This window comes from Oncorhynchus mykiss, chromosome 26 (assembly GCF_013265735.2).
Source record: "Oncorhynchus mykiss isolate Arlee chromosome 26, USDA_OmykA_1.1, whole genome shotgun sequence".
In the NCBI taxonomy this organism is placed as follows: domain Eukaryota; kingdom Metazoa; phylum Chordata; class Actinopteri; order Salmoniformes; family Salmonidae; genus Oncorhynchus; species Oncorhynchus mykiss.
In genome coordinates, this window is record NC_048590.1 from 28,906,676 (window position 1) to 28,917,840 (window position 11,165).

At 44.9% G+C, this 11,165-nt stretch overlaps 1 protein-coding gene across 9 annotated transcripts; it reads left to right on the forward strand.

Moving 5' to 3' along the window:
* Positions 1-3,337: 3,337 nt before the first annotated feature.
* LOC110506576 (cap-specific mRNA (nucleoside-2'-O-)-methyltransferase 2) lies at positions 3,338-10,569 on the forward strand. Of its 9 annotated transcripts, none has more exons than XM_036963866.1 (4): positions 3,338-3,550; positions 5,923-6,107; positions 6,801-8,065; positions 8,361-10,569. In XM_036963866.1, exons 3-4 carry the CDS (start codon positions 6,818-6,820, stop codon positions 9,429-9,431), a joined length of 2,319 nt encoding a protein of 772 aa, XP_036819761.1. In that variant the 5' UTR covers positions 3,338-3,550; positions 5,923-6,107; positions 6,801-6,817; the 3' UTR covers positions 9,432-10,569. The 9 variants fall into 9 exon arrangements, with proteins under 9 accessions (XP_036819761.1, XP_021441978.2, XP_036819758.1 ...); XM_021586300.2 differs by lacking the exon at positions 3,338-3,550 and adding an exon at positions 4,325-5,473; XM_021586302.2 differs by lacking the exon at positions 3,338-3,550 and adding an exon at positions 4,325-5,350.
* Positions 10,570-11,165: the final 596 nt, after the last annotated feature.

Genomic DNA, 11,165 nt, shown 5'->3' on the forward strand with positions numbered 1-11,165 from the left:
GCCATCACCAATCCACTTTTCATTTTCCATTTGTTTTGTCTTTGTTTTCTACACACCTGGTTTCAATTCCTCCCCTTTACATGTTCATTATTTAACACTCTGGGTTCCCCCATGTTTGTGTGCGTGTTTGTTTTATTGTTAGGCTGTATCTGATGGCTGGTATTATTATTGCTGGGTTTTATACATAGTATTGTGTTTGTACTGGTGTTTTCTTGAATTAAATACCTTGTCCACACATCTCAGCTCTCCTGCGCCTGACTCCTTTCATCAGTTACCCACAGCCTTGACATTTGTGACCAAGCTTTAACTTCCTGACTGACGTCTTGAGATGTTGCTTCAATATATCCACAGAATTTTCCTACCTCATGATGCCATCTATTTTGTGAAGTGCACCAGTCCCTCCAGCAACTTCACAAGGTCCTTTGCTGTTGTTCTGCGATTGATTTGCACTTTTCGCACCAAAGTACATTCATCTCTAGGAGACAGAACACATCTCCTTCCTGAGCGGTATGACAGCTGCGTGGTCCCATGGTATTTATACTTGCGTACTATTGTTTGTACAGATGAACGTGGTACCTTCAGGCGTTTGGAAATTGCTCCAAGGATGAACCAGACTTGTGGGGGTCTACAATTTTCCAAGGTGTTTAAAAGGCACTGTCAACTTGGTGTATGTAAACTGCTGACCCACTGGAATTGTGATACAGTGAATTATAAGTGAAATAATCTGTCTGTAAGCAATTGTTGGAAAAATGACTCCAACCTAAGTGTATGCAAACTTCCAACTTCAACTGTAACAGGTCTACTTTGGTAATAAAATCATTTTAAACAAATACTTTTCTAAAATGGTCTGAATAGGACAATGGCATCCTCAAGTGTGGAGAAAAGGCTGAGACTTCCTCAAGCTAAAGCATGTCACAAATAAACAATATATTTTTGGTTAGTGAATAACATTTTTTAAATGTACAATAATTCCAACTCTTCGACCCCATTCTGTCATTACTGGCATGTGTCTCTAAAGGGAGTCATTTCTAAGATGTCTAACTCTTATCACAGTTACAGCAGTAGTAATTTGGGAACATACTGTGAGACAGAGCACAGATGTACGCGCCTCAAGGCAGTATGGGTAGAGTGCACACAGTTCTTATGTTGTTCTCTCAGACTAATAAACGAACCATTATCATGTCAAATTAAGGCCATTACATCACCCGCAGCTCCACTCGACAGGCTGAGACATTGGGTGATGGGGGTGAAGTTGTGGATTGCTGGTTTCCCAATGGTTCGGTGCAGTCAGAGAAGGACTTATGTCAGACTTCACTTAATTTGTTCTGGATCAGTTCTATTTAGTGTGGGATTTCCCTAATGGCCCCATTGCCAGTGCTTGACTCGGGCCCCAGCTCACAAGAACTGTACTGGCACCTCAAATGTTCTACAGCTTGAGTTCCAACACCTTAAATATTGGCTTAAAGTTCCAGCACCTAAATACAAACAGTACCGGGACCCAGAAATAGTACCGACACCTATTTCAGACCAAGTCAAGCACTGCCCATTTCCAACCAGGCATCTTAAGGTCGTTGTCATCCAATCTTTTCAAAATGTTATGTTGCAAACATGGATTAAAACTATGGGTTTTGTGTGGGTGTTTGTCTGGATGAGGTTCACAGACTGGATTTATTGGTTATAAAATGCACAAAATACATATGGATCTGGTGGAGAAGCAAAAGAGTGATAAAATGTAAACTTAGATATAGCCTAATAATGGGGGGATGACTAGGACTGGGAAAGAAGAGTCCTAAAATGGGAAGTGGTCGTTTAGGAGGAAGACGGTGGAAGTGAATGCCGGGGTTGAATCGAGCAGTGCGTTGAGCAAAGTTGGTGAAGATGAATGGACAACAGTAGTGTCAAAGAATGAAACAAAAAGGAAATGATCTAAAGTTGGAATGGAGGATAGATATTTGTGTATGTGAAGGATGCATACATGGGAGACCCGTTTGAGGTGTCGAAGATGGTGAAACATACTCTGGGAAAAGTGGAATCTATCAAAGTGACCAGAAGTGCTATTATTCTGATTAATTAGGTTTCTGTAGAACAAAGGTTGCAGTATGCCTCAAAAGAATCAATACAACAGAAGTATCATGCTTTGAACTTCAGAGCAGAGCGCCCCGAGTCATTTCAGGGGATGTTAACATTAAATACATGAAGAGAATTCCTGGTGTAGTTGGTGTCCGGCGCCTTACCCGCTGGGTGAACGGAGAAAAATAAGAAAGTCTGTCATCCTGTTTTATTTATTAATAAAGAGCATCTACCTACGAATGTGAAACCTAGTTATGTAAGATTCGCTGTAAGAGCTTTCTTCACCAAACCATTGCATTGTAAAAAATTACAAAGGATTTGGCCATGTTTCAAGTTTGTGCAGACGGATGGAGTATAGGAAGAACGGTGTGTAGAAGGACAACGGTGTTGCAATTGTGGTGGGGATCATGATCCCAAGTTCCTGGAGTGTCCTGTAAGGGTGAAAGAGATTGAGGTGGCAAAAGTTTGAGCGGTCAATCGAATCTCCTATGTGGAGGCAATTAAAAGAGTTGACAAAACAAGTGAAGCTAATGAAGATATGGTAGTGGATGCACCACAGCTTGTCGTAAATGTTTGCTGCCATTCAAAAGATACCCTGTTTGTTATAAGGTGGAGTTTGTGGCGTTCATCGCCACAGTTCTAAACTTTATGGCTCAAGGGTCAAAGAAGTCAAAGAAACTTGTGGCTGCAGCAGAAATGTTTTTGAGACTTCAGGTGTTTACATCAGAAGACTTGAAGGGGTACTGGCGCCGGGAGACGGCCCGCCCTCCCAGTTCACCTGGAGCCTGTGTAGGGATCAGATCTGTTTTATTTTGAACAGAAAAGATTCTGGCCCAGTGAGACTGAGATTTCTAAAGAGAATGTTTCCTTGCCTTCTGGAAGATCCATATGTGGTGTCAGGTTGGGTGGAGAAAAGGTTGGAGACTGTTGTTGGTGAAAGTAACTCGAAGTGGACTCGTGATGATTTTTTACATTTCTACCACCCAGAGGAAACGGGTGCTTCTTCCCAAGCACCTAGGGAGCAGGGAGCTGTTGAAAGGAGTGATAACTGGGGTGGCGTTAATGGGTATAAGGTAAGTTGGTATTGCAATTTTTCTACGAAGTGTAATGAATTCACACTCCAGAATAGTAGGTGGAAACACAGAGCAAGATGAGAGGGATAGATGAATAGGGAGGCCTTGACTCCAGTACAGTAGGTGGCGGTGTATGCACATCACGGTTTCGATCCGCCAATACACATTTAAATAAGAAGAACAACGTTAGCACATTCAAGCAGTTAACTGATTATGTGTCAGTGTATGCGGCCGAGTTGATGCGCTTGATAATAGGTTTAAAATTGGTGGAGGAGATGAAACATTCAGAGTGATGATCAGCTCTGATTCGGCTGCAGTGTTGAGTAGTGTTGAGTAATGTGACGATGGGCAGGTCAGATAGGGGAGACTTGTTTTTGGAGATGATGGTGCTGCTAATGGGAGTGGTGGTAAGCTTTTTCTGGGTTCCCACCCATGTGCGTGTGGAGGGTAATGAGAAGGCTGATGTGTTGGCTAAGAGTGCTGTTAGGCGAGAGGGTATATATTGAGGTCCCTCTGGGCCGCAGGGAATTCAAGTCCTTGATCCGAGCAAAAGGGTTTGATTTTTGGCAAAGGAAGTGGGATCCTAGTAGTCAAGGGAGCCAATTTTCTCACATGCAATGATCAGTAAAGGAAGAGGTGGGGAGTATGGGATGTAGGTGAGAGGAAGTTGTGTGGAGTAGACTATGGTTTGGGCACACAGGTTTTAATGCCACATTGTGATAGGGAGACATGAAACAGGTCAGTGTGATGACTGTTTAGTGGAGGAAACGGTGGAGTATGTGTTGATATTTTGGGAATTATATAGCGTAGATAAGGAGAGATTGTGTAAAAGGGTTAGAGGCTGGACAGGGTTGGGGTTTTGGTGGTGCAGAGGGGGGAGGGAAGTGGTGTTTTAAGGCTCTATTTCACTTTCTTTAGAGGAACAGGACTAAGGACATAATTTTATGTAGTTTGGCTGTGCCTGGCCTCACACTCCAGTACAGTAGGTGGCAGTGTATTCACCTTAAGTCAGATGCGATCCACCAACCCAATCCCAAAGAATCTTAAATCAATTAAAGGTAACCTGTAGTGGACTTGTGATATTTGTTTGTGTTACTTATGACCAGAGGGAGAAGGTGCTTTGTGTCATGCAACGTGGGTAAATATCTGTTTCTTGCTTTGCTCTTAGCTGTCTGTGGTAGCGTTAAGTGTGGAGGTGTAGCAATTGAAGTTGAACATTCCTGGTGTTTGTGATGCCTGCCATTTGGTGCGACCCAGACCCAGTGGGGAGCATGGTGAAACAGAGTCATTGTCAGTCTCTACCAGACAAAGTCATGTTAGGATATATCAGTTATCTGGTTAGAGCTTTTGTGCAGAATCCAGTGCTCTGTTTCAGGTGCAATGTTTATGTTCATGTTGCAGCAGTGTGTAAGAGGGAGATTCTAAGATGTGGGAAGTGTGCCGGAGGGCATGTGACAGAGGATTGGGAAGTTTCGGTGGATAAAGTTGTTTGTCAATTGTAAGGGTGCTCATGTTGCTGGGGATCGGAAGTCTATGGGCCTAGAGAGGCAGGTTGAGGTGGCCAGGGTAAGAGTAGTGCAGAAGGTGTCATATGCTGAGGCAGTGAAGTAAGTGGACGAGGATGGGTCAAGGGTGAGGATCCCAGTGAGTGTTAGATTTGTGCCAGTACAGAGGGATAGGCCAATCAGTGAGTTATGCTTCAGTAAGGTTGGCTTCTTAGTGTTCATAGTAATAGATGTCAACTGTATTGCAGAAATGGGAAGTAAAATCACATTAAATATATGCTGTGGTGGCAACTGCAGAGAAGTATTTAGGTATACAAGATTTAACTTCAGAAGAGTTACAGGTTGTGTTGAGCGGTGGTGTCCCATCTTCTCGGGCTGTTGGCCTAGGGTAGGATCAGAGAGGGTTAAAGTCGTGGAATAAGGTGATGGGTTTTAATGAGTATAGGGTTAGTTGATAGGGTAATAATAATTTATTTGTATTTTATTTTTTTCTCATTCCCATTTAGTATTTTAAGTGTAATGGATCTATAGTTCAGTTGGGGGCGGTAATGCAACATATTGGATGCCAACCGCCATTAAACCTCACCGAAGAAGTATATTTTTTTCGGGGGGCGCACATCTGTCTCATAAAAAAATAAATGTCTGCTGAGAAGCTAGCTGTGCTGAGAGAAAGAGGATGTTAGCTGGCCTAGCATTAGCTAGGTATGAACCTTTTAAGTTAGCATTTTGACCGGCGGGAAGCTTAAGTTACAAACACAAATTAACGACCGTAAGCGTTGTAAACGTGTGTCTATTATGGAAGTGTTTGTACAGTAAACAAGCAAGGTATAGTAGAGTTAATGTTATTCATTAGGATATGTTCCCTAACGCTAGAGAAACTAGCTTAGTTAGCTAACGAAATGAGTGTAGGCCTAAAAGTCGACCCCGTAGTTTATTGCTTAGCAACACAGACGTAGCCGCTGCACCTGCAAGGAGAGGGGGACAAATGCTGTTAGCAACTCACAGAATCATGTCATAGCCCGTGTGATGTGTGGCCATTTAAACAACTAGTTATGTATGCCTTAAATATGTATTATAGCCAGCAATAAAATGTAAATAAATGATTTCGCTTACTTGTTTCGCCTTTAGGCACATTGTATGAAATGCCTGACGTTTGGCTAGCTTTATTTAGTAGGAGGTTGGTTAGCTAGCTAGTCAGAGGTGTAGTAAGCTGTCCTGCCTGCTTGTTGTGAGTGCGTTCCTAAATTCGCTCTGTCTATCTACTCCGATTTCAGAGCACTCTCGTCTGAGTATGCAAGAGCGCAGAATAACGTTATGAAGTTACGAACACTCAACACCCGTTCAATATGGCCGGAATCCGTAAACTTCTGCAAAAAAACGTGATTAACTTGTTGCCAGCACCCCATTTAGTCACCAAAGCTCTGAATTACATGAAAACAGCCTAACCTGCTCTGCTAGGGTGAGTAATGGTCAGAGTGAGGTGTTCTCTCATTTGTGTCTGGAAGTAGCTAGCCAACGTTAGCCAGTTCGCTTGGGTGATTGACTGCGGTTGTGAGGTCAAAACGCTCGGATCAACCCTACTCTTCTTTGGCCGGAGCGTCCAGTGAGCGCTCTGAATGCTCCAAGAGTGAAACGCTCTGAATTTACAAACGCCCAGAGCACACTCTGTCACTCCAGGTTGAATTTACAAACCCACCCTGTTGATTCAGATGCAGAAAATGATTAATGTACACTGCCAAATGTCCATATAACATAAGGAAAAGCCTACTATTCCATCGTAATTAAATCACGATAGCAACAATGTAGCTGGACTTTCAGAATGATTGCGGGCATGGTTATGTGTTTAGAAAGGTTTATTCAGTTAGGCCTATTTTATTAGTGTGTTCAGACTCCGAGACCATAACTTGGTAGAATTCGTTATGGTACCAGCCATTAGTCTAGTGTACATATAAATCAGTAATCAACCACTGCCCATGCATATATAGAGTGACGCAGGAGCTACACTAGGCATTAATGCATATAAACTAAAAAGTCAACAAATATGAGTGTAAATAAAATACAGTTTCCTGATATCTACATTATGCAGGGCATGCATTGTATAGCATTGTGGACGTCATCAAATCACATCGGTTGTTTTTTTGTTTTGCTGCAGGGCGTCTGGTGGAGAGGATGAGTTGGGGCCGGGGAGCGAGGAGGAAAGCTGGCAGGCAGCAGCCCACTGATGTGGAAGCCTTTGACCCGGAAGTAGTTGCAGAGGTCAGAGAACTCTTCAATAAAGTCAGGACATACGTCAAACCGGCCAATGGGGAGTGGTGTATCCCTGACCCCAGTGAAGCACTGAGACACCCGGCCCAGGACCACATCCTCCTGCAGACCCTGAAGACGTCACTAAATGAGGTGAAGAACCGACTTAGCGATAAGGATCTGGAAGTCTGGCACCAGCATACCAATTCCACCAACCGTGCCGGGAAGGTTATTGGTACTGTGCGAGCTGCCTCCAATGCCGAAATCTGCACTCAGGCCTGGTGCAAGTTCTATGAGATCCTGGGCACCTTCAACCTTCTGCCAGAGGATGCGTTGCAGAGCGGGGAGCTGAACACTGTTCACCTGTGTGAGGCTCCAGGGGCCTTCATCGCCGCTCTGAACCACTATCTCAAAACCAGCAAGCACACGTGCTACTGTGACTGGAGTTGGGCAGCCAACACACTCAACCCCTATCACGAGGCCAACGGAGGGGGCACCACCATCACAGACGACCGCCTCATCGTCAACACTCTGCCCTGGTGGTTCTTTGGCTCGGACAACACAGGAGACATCATGAGTCAGAAGCACCTGTTGGAGCTGCAGACCTTTGTGGGTAACATGCGCAGTATTGACGTGGTGACGGCGGACGGGAGCTTTGACTGTCAGGGGAACCCTGATGAGCAGGAGGCCCTGGTGTCATCGCTGCACTACTGCGAGGCTGCGGCAGCACTCCTCCTTCTGGACCCAGGTGGCTCGTTTGTACTGAAGATGTTCACTCTGTACGAGCACTCCTCTGTCTGCCTGCTCTACCTGTTAAACTGCTGCTTCCGCTCCGTCAGCGTCTTCAAACCGGCAACCAGCAAAGCAGGGAACTCTGAGGTGTATGTCGTCTGTCTTCACTACGATGGTAAGAAGGCTGTGAGGCCCCTGCTGTCCAAGCTGATCCGTCACTTCGGGTCAGACCTGGCTGCCCGTGAGGCCCTATTCCCCAGCCAGCTCCTCCCACAGTCGTTCCTGGCGCAACATGAGCAAGTGTGCTCCTACTTCCATGACCTACAGACAGGGACGATTTGGGAAAACCTGAGAATGTTTGAGGGCCTGAATGAGAAGCAGAGGCAACGACTGGAAAACATCAGGGACTGCACTGCTCAGGAGTACCTGCAGCGCTTCCAGGTAAGAGTGGCAAATATGCAAAGTTAAAGTAGATAGCGAAGCCTATAGCTCGATAAAAGTTTGCTGATTCCCTTTGACCATTAGTTAGACATTATGAAGTGCTAGGATAATAATTATCTACAATTTAAGAATAATGTTTGATGAGTATAATATGAGATATTCAGTGACCGATGGAAACCTCCTGAATTTATTTTTGGTGGATCTGTCATTTATTATCAGTAACTTGTTTAATACAAAGTTCTGCATAAAAATGTTCAAGCCAGGCTTGAGCTGTTCATCCTATTCCTGTGTGTAGGTGAGTTCTCTGCCGCGGGCCCGCTGGTTGTCTCGTAACACAGTGGCCCCAGCGTGTTGCAGCGTAATGGGTCGGAGGCCCCTGGGCCAGAAGAATCAGATGGGCTCCTTTAACCAGCGGAGGGAGCTGCAGGCCCTGGGCTGGAAGGAGCGTGTTGGGAAGGGCCGCTACGCTGCCTGTGTGGAAGGCCACGGCCCCGACGGCACTGGGGCAGGCTGTGTGCTGGCAGGGCCGCTGGCAGAATGCCATATGGACACCTGGTTTGTGATAGTGGGGGCAGCCCTCACTGTAGTCAGGAACTCGCCATTCTGTGATGGGGGTCTGTTGAACCACCTCAATGAAGCCTTGGAGCAGGCTGCCCTAGGCTCAGGCATGGACAGGTCAGCTGCCTGGACTCTGGTCCCTCCCTGTAGCTCCTGCCCAATGGTTGGTACCACCTCCATCCTCTCAGAGGTGGCAGCCCAATGTGACATCACTCCCTGCAATGGCAAGGGAAACAGAAAGTGCCTTGTCTTTGGCAGAGCATCGTGTTGGGGGGATTGTGAGGAGCAGGCTGGGGGGTTGGTGCTGGAGTTCTGTTCGGAGCCCTCGTTACCACCTACGGCCCACACCACTCTGCATGACGGGGAGCCACAGTATCAGAGAGACCTGCTGGACTGTGTCTTGCTCTCCCTGCGCCGCATGGGACCCGGCGACGCCCTCCTCTTGCCCATTCTCTCTGCCTTTACCCGCGTAACCGCGGCAACCGTCCTTTGCCTCCACCTGTCCTTCCGCTCTGTCACCTTCAGGTGTCCTTCTCCTCCAGGTGCTTCAGGGGCGGTGCTGGTATGTGTGGGGTTCTGTCCAGAGGCTGCTGCTCGACTCGTTCCCCACCTCGGTGACCTGCAGGAGCGTATGGGCTGCCTGGCCAGTGGGGAGGAGGACGCTGACATTCTGCCTCCTGTTGGCCAGAGACAGGTACTGCAGTTTGTTCCCATGGAGGAGCTGCTCAAAGGAGAGCTGATAGAGTTCCTGTGGACCATGAACTCAGCCATCGCCCGTCAACTGCTGCACCTGCTCATGCAGGCTTAGCTGGGGTCAACAGAGGGTCTCTGTGTGTCTCAGGTGGATTGTACCATAGCCTGGCCCGAAAACAAGCACTGACTAGATCATTTCTCTAGCCCCTACCCCATCAGTGTTGACAAATGTAAATGAATTGGATGGGTGGAAGCTCCCCCTTAACTTAATCCCATCTGGTCCCTTCAGATCTGTATCACAGAAGTGGGATGGGGTTGTTTTTGGACCTTGCAACTTTCAATATTTAGTAAGGGCACATTTGGTCCCTGTTTTGATGAAAATTAGAGGCAAGCAATGCTGTGAAGTAGATCTATTTGATATAATTTGATTGATGCTGTGGTGATCAGACATTGAAGACCTAACTGACTTAATTTTTTTTTATGATTGTAAATATCAACAGTTAATCTGTTTCAATTAGGACAACATTTGGTCACATTTCCCTGGGTCTCTGATCTAATGTATTTTTAGGACAGCACAATAACTCATGTACTGCTAATTCAAGTTATTTAAAGTAAAAAAAATACTTTTCATATTAGTTTCACTATTAAAATAAAAATATTATCATGCAGTTTGTTAGGAGTTAAAAAGCCTTTTTGTGTCATTTTTCTGACACTGTCTAACCAGAAGTGACTAAATACAGTAGATTGTGTGACTGTGTTTTTACCTGGGGACTGCTGTGAAGGCTAGCCGTGCATGCACTGTTTCACTCTGCAGGGGTTTGAAGAAAATGTAGTCTTGCCTCTACGGCATCTATACTTAGACCCCATTTACACCTGGTGTTAAATTGCAAATGAATTCATGATTATCTAGGATCTGATAATATCCACAGCTGGCCTTGAAATGTCTCATATCAGTCTAACCTGCATTTTTATGTTTTCTTTGGAATGATGCATCCAGTAGAACAGCTCGTCTATGTGGTCAGATACTTTATTGAAAAAAATGGTTGGACCGAAATGTTGTGCTTTGGGTTTTGGGAACATGCTGTGCAAGCCAATGTGTCCACGAAATGTTTTATATATATACTTTTGTATTGGTTTTGTTTGCCTTTGAAAAAACTTTTTTATATTTATGTACTGTTGAATATTTGATTTTTTTTTTTGGAGCAGGTTGTATTCCTTTAATAAAAAAACATATTGACTTCACTGAATTCTTACCTCGTTTTGCCTTTTAGTCTTCTTTAGTGAACAGAAACAGAGGAGAGCTTATTTATTTTCAAGATATTCACAACAAAGAGTCTGGAACACAGCCATTTGTGAAAACCAAGAAAAGTCTTCATTAGGAGAAGCTGTCAGGACAATCCTGGTGTCTACTTCAGCAAGAGCCTCCACTTCAGGAAGAAGGTTTAAGGTTTACCAAAGCGAGTGAGAACCCCCAGGGGTGCCCTGTAATATTTACAAGCTGCTGAAATCAGGGCAAATAAAGATACTGAGAGATGATTCTTCTTTCTCTTTGTAATGCTCTATATTTGTTTTTATAAAACCATCCAAAAGCACAAATGAAACTTCTGAGCTGAGCCCTGTTTATACAGTACCAATATACTGTCAGTACATGTTATAGGTAGATGAGGTATAAGATTAAGTGATGAGCAAATCTTTGTATCACAGTAGGCCATTTGGAGAAAGGGAGTATTTGAGAAGCTGTATTTGTCCCAGTGTACCAGCCATTCCCTAATTTGCTGATTAATAATTGTACTGTCTGTGTGTGTTAATTAGGTAGCAGTCAGGAGGGAAACATCCGAAGGACAGTGTA

Coding starts and splice junctions, on each gene's coding strand:
- LOC110506576 (XM_036963863.1), top strand. CDS start 4,156: ATGCGATCCACCAACCCAATCCCAAAGAATCTTAAATCAATTAAAG. Junction 4,202..6,800: donor GAATCTTAAATCAATTAAAG/GTAACCTGTAGT, acceptor GTTTTGCTGCAG/GGCGTCTGGTGGAGAGGATG. Junction 8,066..8,360: donor AGTACCTGCAGCGCTTCCAG/GTAAGAGTGGCA, acceptor TCCTGTGTGTAG/GTGAGTTCTCTGCCGCGGGC.